Here is a 16,792-nt window from a genome sequence, read left to right as displayed (position 1 = left end):
TTCTTTTTAACAAGCTGGGCTCCTCTCGTATAGAAAGAGACAAAAACACGGGGAAATCTTGGCAATAAATTTCTCAAATATCTCTTCTGGAAGTAATTAATCACCACTGTACAAGGACAGGCCTTTAAAAGGATTTCAAATATTTGCTGAAGTGGCCCCTTGTTCCCAATTATATCTCTCTGCTTGCCCCCTTCATTATTTAGAACTGTCCACAAAAAATATGCAGCACTAAATGGGAACATGCACACACACACACACACAAACCCCAAAGAAAATGTTTAGTAGCAAAAAGGATGAGTGAGTTACTGTGTTGCTAAAAAGCCCTAATGAGGTAATTTTATTAGTAGCGGCTGCCCAGGACTGTTGGAAACAGATGGAGGAAACAAACAGAGAGGAGCAGCATAAAGAAAATTAGTGCTACCCAATTCATTAATTAATGCATTAGTGTGGGCAGCAAATTAACTGCCCCAAAAAATCTTCCATTCAGCAAAGATTATGATGGAAGAAAAAAAATACATTGTTGCCCTTCAGCGTAATTACAAGACAGTGCAAATTCAATTCTAATGAGGCGAAAGGCACCCCCTTAACATACATCCCCTATTCCCCCCTCTATAAAAGGGCTTGCTCTTGTTGAGGCCTAAGTTTAAGGAAGTATTGAGAGTGAAGGAGACAATGATGAGAGATCGGCCAGGGTCTAAGTGCTTTATGTGCTGCAAACAGGTAGAGAGGATTGAATGGCTCTCTTTCTGGGACTCCTGGGGGGCCTGTCTTCCCAGCACAACAACACTTGGCCCTGAGAAAAGGGCCCGCTGAGGGGCCTGGAGAGTGAATGGACCTGTGCCGTGGTGGGTCAGACTGAATGGCCACAAGTTCTCCACTGATTAAAAACGATGTTGTGCCGGTCCGGGCTTCAACACATGTACGCAAACACACACACTTATGCGTGTAGACACAAAAAAACACACACAATCACACATGCACATACTGAGAGCCCTCACCCTTCCACCTCTCCCTCTCATTGAGTTATCTTTACTCGGGCTTTGTCTCCTCTAATTGGAGCTGATGAGTGACTAATTGGTAGCTTTTTTACAACACCCGGTACTTAAGCAATGGCAAACCGAGTGAGGCAGCATGAGCGGAGTTAATGAGAGGCTTTGCACAAATAAAGGCTTTAAAATGGGCCTGTTTCACAGAATGGGAGAAAAAGGAAAGTTGAGGATATCTTTTGTGTCCTCCACATCTTTCACTCATGTGCAGGTATCTAAAAAGGGAGCGGGAGTGGTGGAGGGCACACAGTGGCTGCTGAAACGTTGAGCACTTGTCTGCATAAAGGGATCTGTTCTGTATTGTTTGGGTCCCATCGTTTAGTGTGTCTGTTAATAATGAGAAAGGGCTGCTCCTCAAATGAATGTGGCAAAGTCCTTAGTGGACAATAAGTGCCCCCTCTTCTGCCCAGACCACACTGGACTGTGTCAAAGCAATCTGAAATGAAGGTTTAGCCCCTTTCTGCATTGTCCGGGGTGAGTGTGTGGCCTGTATGCACAGAGCCAAGCCTGCGAATAATACAGCGGCAGATCAAATCTATGCATTATTGGCTTAAATGATCATAAAACATTCAAAGCTTCTAGGCGTGATAAGCAAAGCTTCTGTGTCTCTTGTGCATCGGGTCAGCATCAGGCTCACTGGATCGTAATTAAAATCATAAGAACAGTGAGTGCCCTGGTCCTCAAAGGAGAGAAGCGATTTGCATCATGGTGGTAAAAGTAAGAGCCCGGTGGGACGTTTCCTTAGCATGCTGTCACCTCAGCGGATATTTAGTCTACGTGATAATGGATTGCTTTGTGCTTTTCCGGTATGAATAAACGCCATGAAGCAACAGGCTTCATTTAACTAAGCCATCGTTCACACCAGCCGTTGACAAGCCACTCTCCCTTTCCTCTTAATGCTTTAGATGCCCGGATCCCCCAAGAACAAATGGCCCCATGCACAACACAACAGGTATTTGTTTTGTCTGTTAAGGCCACTGGTTCCACAACACACAGAATGATAGGAGGACATCCAGCGGTCAAAACAAGGATAGAACATGCCCCTCAAAAAAGTGCCACCTCAAACCTCATGTGGCTCAACGGCAGAGGCTCGCTGTCATTTCCAAGATTATATTTAGTACAGTATTGTATAATTCGCTGGCCAAATATTTGTTCTGACTCATGCAATAGGCTATTCACAGTTTCACTGACCCATTAACAATCCACGGTTTCCTATTGTCCACTTCTAAATGGATCTATTAGCACCGCCTTTGTTATTCAAATCCTGCATTTCCCCACAAAGAGTGTGGTTTAACTCTCTAATGAGGACTTCCTCAGACAAAGGACAGATGTCTCTATTTTCTCTGCCCTTACAAATCCACTGGAAAGATGTCACGAGTGGTAAGAGCCTGCACCAGACATTTTCACAATCTCATATATTCTCCTTCGTGTGTGTTTTGTTTGGGAGAGCATTTTACAGATGTATTTTAATAGTATATTTTATAGTAGATAATAGATCAATCTAATAGAGTTTTCTTTCCACAGCCTCATGCCACATGACAGTTTTCTGCTATTTAAAGACATGCAAAACAGATCTGGTTTGGCAACACTTGTGCATACCTGTCATATAATGGATTTTATTGTTGTGTTGACACAGAGTTGAAAAACAATATTCACGTCTTTCACCTGCTCGAGGAGCTGATCTCCTATTAACCTTGTTTCCAAAAACACGATTAAAGCTTTAGCTCATCTGAATTTTTTTCATCTGCTTCACCAACTTTTCACATGTTGCTTGCAAAGGTAGCCAAATAATTCAGTGGCTCACTCACAGGAAGAAAAAGGCTCCAAACGGGCCCTTGTAGTGGTGCAGCACCCATAGAGGCAACTGGGGGAAAGTGGGGAAAATTTTGAAGTAAATCAAGGCCTCGGTATATGTTTTAATAGTTTATATCATGTTCATCCTCTTCATATAATCACCTGCAAGACCTAATGGAGTGACAACTGCACATATTAAGGTCACATTGACCCAGTATGCTGCCCTGGGGTAAATATGTGCTATTATGCCCCAAAGTCTTAGTGGATTGTGTCAAGTTCCTAAGCATCGGTCAGACAGTGCAACATGATTTTATTATTTGCCCGCAATCAGCAGCAGTTACACACAGCAGGACTCTGCCTCTCTATGTGTGTACCTGTGTGTTTGTGAGTAGAGGTTTATTTAGTGAAATATCCAAACATGTAAGAAGAATAAAGTTTTCTAGTCTTACAGTTAGTATTAATAATAAATAAGCTGATCCGATTTAGTTAACATTACTACTAAAGTACAACGTTATCAGTTATATTGAAATACCCCTCTTTTTTGACAAGAAAGGCGGAGTCTTGAGATTCGGAGAGTCTTCTGCAAGAGTGTCCTGGGCTGTCATTAGTAGAATTAATCTATAAAAAAATAATAATAATAATAAATAAATAAAAATGAAAAAATAAAAAGCCTGTGCATTCCCAAAGTGGCACCTGGGCAGTTTGTGGTTTCTTCCATGCAAACTATTTGCAACAGATGCAACTGGTACTTGCTACCAGCTCTGACCACTCCCTAGACCTTCAGAATGAGATTGTAGCAATGAATTTCAAAGCAACTGCCAACAACAACTTACCAAACAGCCAGTGAACGCACATTTTTGTCTAACGGTTGCTGGTCGGTTTATAGGCCTCTGTGACTTGAATCAGTGTTTTGTTTATTTATTTATTTATTACAAATATACTGCATGGTAAAATGTCAAAATATCTCACATGAAAAGGCATTCTAATCAAAAGCATGTTGGCGGAGTGAATCCACCCTTGACATGTAAATGCTATTTCACCATTTTTGTCAAATTTAAATTGAATTTGCATTACAGCTCTTTTTTTTAAAAAATTGCCAATTCCAGCCTATCACTAGCAAGGATGTGGCCATTTGAATTTCTGCTGTGGTATACTGCCTCTGTTCCTGGAAGCTTTATTGTAACTTTTTTCCGTTTATTTATTTGTTGTCTGATTATTTGGCTTTTTTTATTATTATTATTATTATATTCGCCGTTGATTATTCATGTTGTCGTTTACTTTTGTTGGTTGTGTTGAGATAGCGCAGAGAGGAAGGGGCGGGACGAAATAGGACCCAAACATCGTCCAATGAGAAAACGCCCTGTTGGCCCAACAGGCATCCCGTCATGCTCGCGGACTCAGCGCTACGTCAGCAGTGATACAGAAACATGGCGGTGCCCATAACGGAGAGCCCGGCTGTCGGCGCTCGTTTGTTGATAACAACTTTTGTCACGACGCTAATATTTTACAGCAGTGTCGCCGACATCGCCGTGGGAGCTTCGACGACAGAGGAGGCTCCACACCGCCGGTTTGAGTACAAATACAGCTTCAAAGGGCCGCACCTGTCTCAGAGTGACGGCGGTATCCCTTTCTGGATCCACACTGGAAGTAAGTTTGTGTCCAGCTGTCAGCATCACTGAACCGCTGCTCGTCAAATCTCTTCGACAGCCGTTTGTCCAGCTGGCACGAGCACGGCTGAGGCCATGTCCTGTTTGTGGTTTGTTTCGGCTCTGGGGTGTCCAGAGGCGACAGCGGCTTGTTTTGTTCATTCACAAGTGCACTAGGAAATGCTTTGATTTTAGCACTCGACTCCCAGTCTCATTTTCATTCAAATCAGTGCAGAGCTGAATAAGTCAGAGTTAAGTTCGAAGTCCTGACTGGCGCTGGGGAGTGTGCAGACACAGGCCTCCTCATTGTTGAACTTTCCTCTTGCAAAAATAGGCCTTTGGAGTCTTGCATCACACTGTGAGTATTCCTGCTGATACAAGAAAGCTGCACCAGCTTACACTGCATTCTCTCTAAATAACACTGCATGAAGACCACCTTCATTAGCATTCTGCAGGTTATTTCCTCAGTGAACTGTTTATTGGTGGCTTCATTAAGTGTGTGAGTAGAGGTTGACAGGAAGCAAAGAGAGAGAAAACAGAGCACCCAACATATTGTGAATAAACTTTTTTTCTGTTGTCCCCCAACAGCTGCAAAGATTACTGTCACATTTGAATGCATATTAAATATGACCTTTTACACATTCCCAGAGCACAAGCTGATGCTCTTCTTTGCTCATTTTGTCTTACAAGAGCTCCAAAGCCATACTTCCTGTGATATAAAACTGCTAAAAATATTTATTCATTTATTTATTTATTTATTTATTGACCTGGTACAAAGTAGAAGCAGTGTAGCATTTGGAGAGGGGAAAAAAGCGTACAAACAAATCAGGTGCTAGGCAGTAAAGAGCTTATCAAGTAGGTACAACTTGATAATGCTGACGTGTAATAACAGTAATACACCTCTGCAGCAGTAGTGGGGGAAAAAACAACATTTATTGTGTCACTGAGTTCTTTTCCACAGATTTGTGATAGTAGAAAGTTTGTGATAAATTAGTAAGTAAACTCACTTTGCGTCCTCTCTCTGTTCTAGATGCCATTCCTAGCGCAGACCAGGTGCGCATTACGCCATCCCTCAGGAGTCAGAGGGGTTCTGTTTGGACGAAAAACAAAGTCAACTTTGAGCACTGGGAGGCCGAGGTGACATTCAGGGTATCTGGAAGAGGAAGAATGGGAGCTGACGGTTTGGTAAGAAGGGGAAAAACCTCAGTGTGGGCTGATTGTGCAGCTGCGAGGGTCTAGCTTAATTTTCCACCGTCTACTCCAGCATACTCCAAGCTAGCCTGTGCCAGTCTCTTCCTCATGATGAGCATAAACATAAAGAGAAATCTTTCTAAAGCCAATAGGAAACAATTTTTTTCAAAGATGATAAGAAAATGTGTGTTTGTTAGCTGACCTTAACCAGTCACATGAATGGCTGAGGAAAAACACTCTCAGTGATCCCACACTGATTATCACTGCTTCTGGCTCAGCTCAGCTTAAACCCCCTCCTCTATATTGGACATTTAACAACCACGTATGGTGGTAACTCCTTGAGGTGGATGGCTGTTGCTCGGGAAACTGGTTGCAGATCTTCTGCACCAAAATAGTAGTTTTTCACGTTTGTCTGCAGTTACTTGCTAACTTCTAGCTGAGTGATAGTAAAATGTCAAAAGGTCCAATGCAAATTAGAAATGAAAAAGGTTCACCTTCAAAATAAAGTTTTGGCTCAGTGCTGCAGCCAGCATTTTTCAAAAGGCACATCTTTTACTTTGAAGGCAAACCTTCTCCATTTCCACTTTTCACAGTTTCACTCCTGCTCAGAGAGCAGCTGGGCAGTGTTTGTAGACAAGACCGCAACTTCCATTGAAACAAAGACTGTAGCAATATGGTAGCAACCAAAGCAGTCACAATGAGGGTTTATCTTACTGCTTGTGCAATACACATTTTCACTTAGCAACAAGGGTTGCCAGGGGGTCACTGACCAGTCCATAGGTCTGTGTGACTGGGACTTTAGCAATCATTTTCCCTGTAACTACCATCAACATCCAATAACTAGTTGAGGAATAATAATTTTTCCCTCATAGCCAGTATTGACTGTGTGGATGGAAGAAATCTCCCCGTTGCTGTACAACAGGCCAATATTTCTTTTGTGGATAATCTAATAGTAGATATTAAGAAACTTGCTTCAAAACCTGTTTCACCTACACACCCTGTTTCAGGTGTGTCATACCCATAGGGTTGTATGACAAACACTGCCTAACAAGTGTAATGTGAAGCATAAAGATATTGATTTTACTTGTAAAATAAAAGTAAAATTTTATTTGTATAGCACCTTTCAAGACAAAAATCACAAAGTGCTTCACAGAAAAACTAAAACATAAAAACAAGTTTAACCTTGTAAGAGGTTAAACTTCTCTGGGGAGCCTAAATGAAGCACTTCACCCAAATACACAATTGCATGCTACAAATATGTAAAATTGCAGATTTTTATATTGTCAATGATGTAGCAGTATTTCATGCAGTTTAGTTAGGTGCTGTTTCATGTATATAGCACCAAATCACAAATAATCTCAAGATGTTTTATATTGAAAGATTGAAAGAAAACCCCAACAATCAGAGATTAATAGTGACTAATGAGTAAATACAGAGTTGTGTGTAAACACGTCAAGAGTGAAAAGAGGTGAATAAAGAAGAAACACACAATGCATCACAATAGACCCAGTAACCTTGGCCTGTTACACCATATCGTCATCTGACACAAACTTTAAGCTTTATCAGAGGTTTTAAGGCTAATCTTAAATAAGTGCGCTTCCTTCTATTTTTAAATACTCTAGGAACCGCAAGTAAACCAGCACTCCGAGAACAAAGTGTTCTGACAAGGACACTATAGCTTATGAAATGAACTTACACTGTATCCGTTTAGGTCAGTTGTTAACAAGAAACTGGAGTAGAGAAATGGTGCACTGTGTAGTCAGTAAGTGGCATTTTAATCTTTATTAGATAGTGACAGTGTAGAGATAGAAAAAGGAGAGAGGAAATCAAAAAGAGAACAGATAAATGTATGACACTCAACTCAGCTGGGCACGCAGAAAAGGCTCTGATCTGATCTGATCACACTGTCTTAAAATAATATTGCCAAACCATCAAAATAAAAATTGCTTTCCAATAGAAAACAAATATATGTGTATGTTTGTATATATGTAATCACCCATATATCAAATTTCCTTTAAATATTAAATCAGATATTCTTTATTCAGCTCTAATCCCATGGATTCCAAACAAGTTCTTTTACATAAATGAGCTATTTATTGTTTTTTATTTTTATTTACTGACTTATTTTTATGGCTGACAGGCCGTGTGGTTCACCAGCACACAAGGCCTTGAGGGTCCAGTGTACGGAGCTGCTGATCAGTGGAACGGAATTGGAGTCTTCTTTGATTCTTTTGACAATGACGGAAAGGTTGGTGTCAGCTATAGTTTTTAATAATGGTAAAACCTTAATGAGTAATAAGCGTAAAGTGTAAAGCACTATAGCTTTATTCACATTTGTTTCTGTTATTGTGTGGTGGGAGCAGTCGGTTGAGAGACTTTCTGCCTATATTATAACAAACAGCTTGATTTCTCAGTCAGGAATCATGTTAGCAATTAAGAACCCAGAGCTTTTTGTTTATGTGAAATTTAAATTTTACTTAGTTAAATAAGATTACCTAAACATCAAATCTATTTCTGTGCTTTAGATGACAAAAAGGATTAATTTTTTTCTTTGTTTTCTGGGAATCTTTCCAGAAAAATAACCCAGCTATTCTCGTCGTGGGAAACAATGGCAACCTTGTTTATGATCATCAAAAGTAAGTAAACATTTCTTGCGCTTTCCTCTGATGTCATCACCAACTCGAATTTTACCAACTTAAAGAAGATTAGGAAATATGATTATATTTGCTTGGAAAGTAAATAATCCTCTCTCCTTCCTAATCTCCCTTGGGCGAGTATATACGCAGGCATGAATGTTATTATCTAATAAACGTGAGTGTGTTTTCCTCAAAGTTTAACCGTAATTATGAGGTGCAAGTAATAGTTTTTTGTTTGTTTTCACGCAGCGATGGCTCCACGCAGGCCCTCGGTACATGTTTACGAGACTTCCGCAATAAACCCTACCCTGTCAGAGCCAAAATAACATACTACAAAAGGACACTGACGGTAGGAGAAAACATGAACCTTTTAGCATTAAGTGTGTATATATTCACAATGTGAAGTAAGAGAAAAACAATGGCACTTTTGAGACAGTAAAAATGTAGCTGTGTTTTTGTTTTTGCTGTTTTTCCTCTTCAGGTCTTGATCAACAACGGTTTCACTCCGGACAAAGAGGACTACGAGTTCTGCACAAAGGTGGACAACATGGTCATTCCATCTGACGGTTTCTTTGGCATTTCAGCTGCTACCGGTGGTTTAGCAGGTATTATTCTATTTGCTGTTAAAAGTCTTTACTGTCTACAAAATCAAAATTTCGTAAGCAACGGATTTCTCTGTAATAACTCATATTCGACCCAGCAGTCGCTCTTAGCTCACTTTCTAAACTGAGCCACGCTCACAGGCATTTTATCAGCCGCATATTTTTCCTCTTATTGACTTAGCTCCTCCTTTTACCTTCAAAACCATCCATATGAGGTGATAGCTTCACACCACAGCTGCAGATTTGTTGGCTGCACAGAAACGGTTTGAATCTTTTGTTCCACTATTTCCCAAACAGTGACTGTGGAGGTCATTTGAGTACAGTCCTTTTCTTAGCAGTGTGGTCTTCTGCTGCTGTAGCCCATCTGCTTCAAGGTTTGATGTCTTGTGCATTCTGAGATGCTTTTCTGCATTTCTTGGTTGTAAAAATGGTTAACTGTCATCTTCCTATCAACTTGAAGCAGTCTGGCTATTCACCTCAGACATTAACAAGGCATTTCACCAGTTTTTGGAACTGGAACTCACTAGATGTTCTCTCTTGTTCGGACCATTAAAACATAGAGATGTTTTTTTTGGAAAATTCCAGCAGATCAGCAGATTCTGAAATACTCAGATTAGACTGCGTGGGACCGACAACCATGCCAAAAATCACATTTTTTTCCTCATTCTGATGCTCTGTTTGAACTTAAACAGGCCCTCTTGACCATGTCTACACATCTAAATTCTTGCTGCGATTTAACTGGCTAATTAGATGTTTGTATTAATGAGCAGTGGCAGTAGTAGCACTAGAAATATTTCAGGTCTGCCTTCTATTAAAGACTTAATTTCATTTGTACTGTCTAGTAATTTTCTGTAGTTAAAACATTATTGAAACATTACCTCAGTCTTATGATGACGTCACTAGTTTTGCTGGTCTGGTCTTGACTAGTTAAATTGTTTCCATCTTAACATTATTGCCTATTAGTGCTACCTTTAGTCCTTGTTCCTAGTATCACTATTTGACTTACTGCTTATTGGTAATTGCTAATTACTAATATAGCATGATAGTATTACCTTATTGCAGTTGTTTCTGAGATATTATATTATAGTCTTAAAGTGTGGTAATTCAATAATTTTATTTCTGTTTGTGATTTTTCTCATTGAAATTTTCTTTTGTCCGTCAGATGACCACGATGTTTTATCCTTCTTGCTATTCAGACTCACAGAGCCTGGCCAGCAACCGGTAACTACATTTTTTTTTTTTTTTTTTTTTTGTCTAGAACTCCTAATACGTTTCCAATCCGTTGTGTCTTTTACTCACTCTGTAGTTGTGTGTGTGTGCGTGTCTGTCTGTGTGTGTGGACGTGCATGTGTGCGTGCATATGCACTATACACCCAAGCAGAGCCTCTATTGAGTTCACAGAGGGGTTTTTTGTCTTTCCCATTGAAGCCCCCAGTTGAATCTGAGATTCCTAAAGAAGAGAAGGACAAGTACCAGGAGGAATTTCAGAACTTCCAGCAAGAGCTCGATAAAAAGAAAGAGGAATTTCAGAAGGAGCACCCGGACGTCCAAGGAGAACCAAGTTAGTTTTCTGAAGCATGATGGTCCAAACAGTTGTGTAAAATTACACAATGAATGAAAAATACACATTTGTTTTTATTTATATTCTATATTAATCTGTTACGTGTTACCTAAAAAAAAAAAGTTAAATTATTTGAAAAATATGAATCAGAATACATTCAAGACAAATATGTCCAAATATTACTTTTGTAAATCTACATGAAAAGTTTACAAATTTCTTTTCTATAATTAGGTTTTAATCTGCAGTCTCTTTTTTCAGTCGATGATTTGTATGAGAGTGTGAATGACCGGGAGATTCGTCAGGTGTTTGAAGGCCAGAACCGGATCCATCTGGAAATCAAACAGCTCAACCGGCAGCTCGCTATGATCCTGGACGAACAGCGTCGATACGTCTCCGTCATCACGGATGAGGTCGCCAAAAAGGGGGCAAACACTGAGTCAGGACAGGTGGGCATGTCATCAAGAAGCAAACTTACGCAAGCTAAAGGTGTTCGCTGTAAAGCTGCAAGATAGATTTTTAGATTTTGTTACGAATGGAGAAGCATGTTTCTTTCTTCTTTTTTTTTTTTGTTTCTTTTTACATTTTAAAAATGTGTGTCGGGACTTTGGACTGTCTTTCTATGAACTCCTACCTTATTAAACTTTTCATCTGAGCACTTATCAAAACATAGGAAACCCTTTATATGACAGCTGTAACAGTATGAACTTTGAGACCATTGTGCTTCATTTCTCTCTTAGCTGGATTCTGCTGGTCAGCAGCTGGGCTCCATCGTAGCCACGCAGCAGGAGGTTCTCAAAAGCCTGAACGAGTTGAAGTAAGTAACAACAGTGTTTGTTGTTGACAATCAGTTATTCTTAAAAGATAGCTGTTTTTTCAAAAAAACAACATAAAGACACATCCGTGATACTCCAGAAAAACAAGGGAAATCCTGCCGCTTAAATCCATCACATCACATTTAATCTTAGGAGAGGCTGGCTGCGACATCACAGGTGTCTGCTGTCCTGATAATCCAGCGGCTGTAACGGCTTCCTCCACAGTTGGTAACACTCGATTTCTAGGCCCAGATTTACTGATGCATTGCGCCAGTGTAAACTGGGTTTTGGCACAGAGACAAGAGTGCCCAAATACCTAATACCAATTACCTAATAAAAAAAACTCATTTGCAATGAATCCGTTGCATGATAGAGAAATACCGCATGAGCGGGATAGTGTTGCAGTCGTTTGGACAGACTTTTTGACAGCTGATCAGGAAGCAGAGAAACCCAAAAGGTGGCTGATTAGGAATTCTGTCATACCACAATTACAGCTCAAAGTGCACACTGATATCCAGCTCTAATGTGCTTCTTTTAAAACCATAAAAATAGTCACCTGTGCTCAGATTTCATTTTTCGCAGAGAATGATTGATTCTGCTACTTAGAATAAGTGAGTCTGATTTGGTGTGTAGGTTCAATGTTATATTAGGTCAATAACATATCTTTGCTTATGTATTGTTTACCATAAGCTCTTTATGGACTATGTCATTGTGGGCATGCCAGCATTTTTAAATACACTCAACAAAAATATAAACGCAACACCTTTGTTACTGCTCCCATTCCCCATGGGATGGACGTAGAGACCTAAAATTCATTCCAGATACACAATATAACCATCCCTCCCAAACAGTGGTCACAAATCAGTCCAAATGTGTGGTAGTGGGCACATCTGCTATATTGAGATAATCCATCCCACCTCACAGGTGTGCCACATCAGGATGCTGATCTGACATCATGAGTAGTGCACAGGTGTACCTCATACTGCCCACAACAAAAGGCCACCCTGGAATGTGCAGTTTTGTCTCACAGCAAAATGCCACAGATGCCACAAGCAATGAGGGAGCGTGCAATTGGCATGCTGACAGCAGGAATGTCAACCAGATCTGTCGCCCGTGCATTGAATGTTCATTTCTCAACCATAAGCCGTCTCCACAGGCGTTTCAGAGAACATGGCAGCACATCCAACCGGCCTCACAACCGCAGACCTCGTGTAACCACACCAGCCCAGGACCTCCACATCCAGCAGGTTCACCTCCAGGATCGTCTGAGACCAGCCACCCAGACAGCTGCTGGAACAATTGGTTTGCACAACCAAACAATTTCTGCACAAACTGTCAGAAACCGTCTCAGGGACGCTCAACTGCATGCCCGTCGTCCTCATCGGGGTCTTGACCTGACTCCAGCTCGTCGCCGTAACAGACTTGTGTGGGCAAATGCTCACATTCGATGGCGTCTGGCACGTTGGAGAGGTGTGCGCTTCACGGATGAATCATGGTTCACATTGTTCAGGGCAGATGGCAGCTGAGAATGTCCCAGTTCTTGCATGGCCAGCATACTCACTGGACATGTCACCCATTGAGCATGTTCGGGATGTGCTTGACCGGCGTATACGACAGCGTGTACCAGTTCCCACGAATATCCAACAACCTCGCACAGCCATTGAAGTGGAGTGGACCAACATTCCACAGGCCACAAATGACAATCTGATAGACTCCATGCGACGATGTGTTGCACTGCATGAGGCAAATGGTGGTCACACCAGATACTGACCGGTTCTGGGTCCCCAGACCCCCAATAGCGCAAAAAACTGCACATTCCAGGGTGGCCTTTTGTTGTGGGCAGTCTGAGGTACACCTGTGCACTACTCATGATGTCAGATCAGCATCCTGATGTGGCACACCTGTGAGGTGGGATGGATTATCTCAATATAGCAGATGTGCCCACTACCACACATTTGGACTGATTTGTGACCACTGTTTGGGAGGGATGGTTATATTGTGTATCTGGAATGAATTTTAGGTCTCTACGTCCATCCCATGGGGAATGGGAGCAGTAACAAAGGTGTTGCGTTTATATTTTTGTTGAGTGTATGTCTGCTGCTTGATGAGTGAGTCGTTATGACTGACTTATGAAACAGCTACGTAGTCTTACTCACTCTTTTGTCAGCCATTTAGCACAAATATTTATTTTCCTTTCAGGAAAACTTGATTGACAAGTTTGATTCAATCTGGGCGTTTTTAAAATCGAGCTGCACGAACAAAGAAACTGGATTTATTTATTTTTATTAATGCATATTTGTCTTGTGTTAATTTTAACACACCATCTGCATAAAGATTTAATCAGAATGACAAGATATTAAAGATTGTAGTTTATGTAACATTAATCTCTCATGTATCACAAAAAAGCAAGCTGTTTATATGCCCTAAATCCAACAGGACATTCATTCTCAGATGACTGCATACATGATTTTCTTTATCATATTGTTGACCCATAATTCCCGTGGCACTCGACTCTTGGTTACTCATTTGCTAAATCTACCCAAGCACTCTCAGTTTTTGTTTTTTGCTTCTTCTTTTTTTTAATCCTGCAGTGAGTGGGAAGATGTAATAATTGAATATTAAGGGTGCTACACAGGAGTAAGCTGATTGGCACAGTAAATAAGTTTGCTGGCAAAAGGCTTCAGCAGCTTCTGCTAATGTGCTAATGTGAGCAACTGATCTGTATTACTTTATAGATTAAGTGCTCAGTTTATCCTGACCCGTCTTAAACACAGAGTTTATGATAGGACTTAGTCTCGCTCTAAACCTACATAGAGGGCTCTTTGCTCATAAATGGGTCACTTGGAGTAGACGAAGATTAGACGTAGGGTTTAATAAATGCTCACTTACTTCCTCAAGGGAGATTCCCCCCCACCCCCCCCCCCACCCCCCCACCCCACATGTCCGTGAAACAAATTAGATTTTGTTTGTATGTCGTCCTTGTTTCAGACCTCGACCATGTGGCCGAGAAAGAAAAGGCCCCTTCTTAGCACCGTTCTGCCCTTATCAGCTTAGTAGTCTTTAAATACATCTGTCATATACAAGCAAAATACAGTGTCCCATCCTTTTGATTTCTTGTCACAATCTCCCTCAGGGTTGTCTTGCTTACACTAGTGGAATTCTGCTCATTTGTCTTTTTTCCCCTTCATAATCGCCTTAGACGTGTTTAAGATGATAGAGGGGAAACTAGTTGCTTCCTCCCTGTAAGTAATCAACTTTTAGAAATTACATTTTGTTGAGAAATGTGATCCTGGCTTAAAGTCTTTCTTCTCTTCTGGGAATGCTTTGCATTCAATGTAGTCTTCCTTTAGTGATTAATCTGAAAGTGAAGATGCAGATTTACAGATTTCACATTCAGTCCTTGGTGGGCCTCAGCACTAGCACCTCAGACTGGTTTATTCTGCTATCTGACGGGGTGAATGTGAGAAATGATTTGTACTAATTTCCATTGATAAATCAAGGGTGAATGGCAGCTTGACACAAATCTTCCAGACAGATGATGACGTGACCAGGATAAACCAGTCTGAACTGGTCAGCATATGTTCTTTTGACCCTGACTGTTCAGTTAGTGGTGCACAGGAGTTATAGAAGAGTGTTTCTACCAGATATAAATGAGCAATTTAAAGATTGAGACGGTAAAATGCTTCCACGGGTGATCAATTACAGTTAGAAAGGCTCTCAATTTCACGCACATCCACATTAATGGGGACCAGCTATCAGATGCTTTGTTACATTTTCAGACAATTTTTTAATTTTGTCTTCAGCATGTTAGCCGTCCCTCTCATAGATGCATAATCCACATGGTGTCCCCCTGTTTCTGAGCCATTTCTTATCCCTCTGTACTTGTAATCTGTTGTAAGAACATGTTTTTATAAGGGATTAATTTAGCAATCATGACCTCTTTTATCAGATGGCAATTTTCTGTTTTTTCAAAGTTTGAGAATATGTAGCCTCCAGTGAATAGGGATTAAAAGATTAATTTTTAGACAATTTATATGACTTTAAATAAGCAGCACCTCACAGCATGTTTACTGTTCAGCATGTTTCCCCACATGAATTCAATCAGCAGTGATTTATTTCAGTCCTTTTGAGGCTTCTTTAATGTTAATGTCCAGTCAGTAAGCATGATGTCTCTGTCCTTCTGCAGAAGCTCCTTTCACGAGTCGCTGAGACAGATTGGCTCTGTCCAGAATCAGGGTAATCAAGCCGCTATGGGGACATACGAGACCATGCAACATTTCAGCGACATCAAGGAACATCTGCACACCGTCAAAAGGGACGTGGAGCACCTGGTTCAGCGTAATGCTCAGGTATGGATCGGAGTCTGAACTCTTCTGATCTGTTTTACAACAAAAAAAGTGTTGACTGAACTCGCTGATCTGCATTGTGTTGTTTAGAATCCAGCTGACAAGGTCCTGAAGTGTCCCGAGTTGCCTCCCATGCCTTCCTGCTTATCCACTGTTCATTTTGCAATCTTTGTCGTGGTCCAGTCAGTCCTATTCTTCTGCTACGTCATGTACAAGTAAGATATCAGGTTGTAATTTGGGTTGCATCTGCCTGGAAATCTAACCACTCCTCTAATTTTTTTGCATCCTTTTCTTTATTTCTTTTGCAGAAGTCAACAAGAAGCAGCAGCTAAGAAGTTCTTTTGATGACCTACTTTCATAAAGCCAAAGTGTATACATGAGGGAATGTCCATTTCCATTTTTTTTTTTTTTTTTTTGATGGGGTTTGATTATTTTCAGTGTAAGTTATTTTACTTAAAAAATTGGTTTTGCTGTAGATGTTTTTTTAATTCATTGCAGATTTGTAATTTGATCAGTGTAACACTTCTGGATTTCCAACATGATGCAACATGTTACTTACAGTATTCCTGGTTGGTCAGATCCTTAGATTCTTTTTTTTAAAAAAGAGAGAAATCTGCCACAGTCCCATTCCCTGAAACAGAACCTGTGTTTTGAAATGTGCAATTTTGTATAAAATACGGCAGAACTATTGATAATGTAAACCCAGACATTGGATTTCTGGGACTGTTTATCTGTTTCAGTTGAGTCAAACAAGTCAGAATCTGACATATCCTCTACCTGAACAATTTACATAAACGACTGTAAACAAATAACTGCACCATGCCTGGTTATTGTTCCACACTTCATACATGGTGCATCTATGCTCAATAATTTGTTTTCTGTTAATTTCTCATTATCACAATTTTCCCACCTATTGCAAAAGACTTCCTGGACGCTTTATTAGGTTAACCATGCTAATACTGGGTTGAATCCTCATTTGCCTTCAGAACTTCCTTAATTCTAAATGTCAGATTTAACAAGATGCTTAAAACATTCAACAGACATCTGCACATCCACGACTGGACTCGATTGGACTGTGATCGGGGGTCTAGAGGCCATTTTAGTAGAGTGAACTCACATTCATGTTTAATAAACTAATGTAAGATGATCTGTACTTTG

At 40.5% G+C, this 16,792-nt stretch overlaps 1 protein-coding gene across 2 annotated transcripts; it reads left to right on the top strand.

Moving 5' to 3' along the window:
• The first annotated feature begins 4,250 nt into the window (after positions 1-4,250).
• On the top strand, positions 4,251-16,427 carry lman1 (lectin, mannose-binding, 1). Of its 2 annotated transcripts, XM_085358353.1 has the most exons (13): positions 4,251-4,487; positions 5,517-5,671; positions 7,818-7,925; positions 8,252-8,313; positions 8,563-8,662; positions 8,795-8,918; positions 10,078-10,136; positions 10,344-10,476; positions 10,735-10,922; positions 11,214-11,290; positions 15,475-15,637; positions 15,725-15,849; positions 15,943-16,427. In XM_085358353.1, exons 1-13 carry the CDS (start codon positions 4,268-4,270, stop codon positions 15,977-15,979), a joined length of 1,551 nt encoding a protein of 516 aa, XP_085214479.1. In that variant the 5' UTR covers positions 4,251-4,267; the 3' UTR covers positions 15,980-16,427. The 2 variants fall into 2 exon arrangements, with proteins under 2 accessions (XP_085214479.1, XP_085214478.1); XM_085358352.1 differs by lacking the exons at positions 15,475-15,637; positions 15,725-15,849; positions 15,943-16,427 and adding an exon at positions 12,445-12,889.
• The last annotated feature ends 365 nt before the right edge of the window (positions 16,428-16,792 follow it).

Source organism: Diplotaxodon limnothrissa, linkage group LG7, assembly GCF_057381915.1.
Source record: "Diplotaxodon limnothrissa isolate DT_005_m linkage group LG7, D_limnothrissa_male_GT1.1, whole genome shotgun sequence".
NCBI lineage: Eukaryota > Metazoa > Chordata > Actinopteri > Cichliformes > Cichlidae > Diplotaxodon > Diplotaxodon limnothrissa.
Note: the sequence above shows the minus strand (reverse complement) of the source record. Positions and strands in the feature narration are given on the sequence as shown.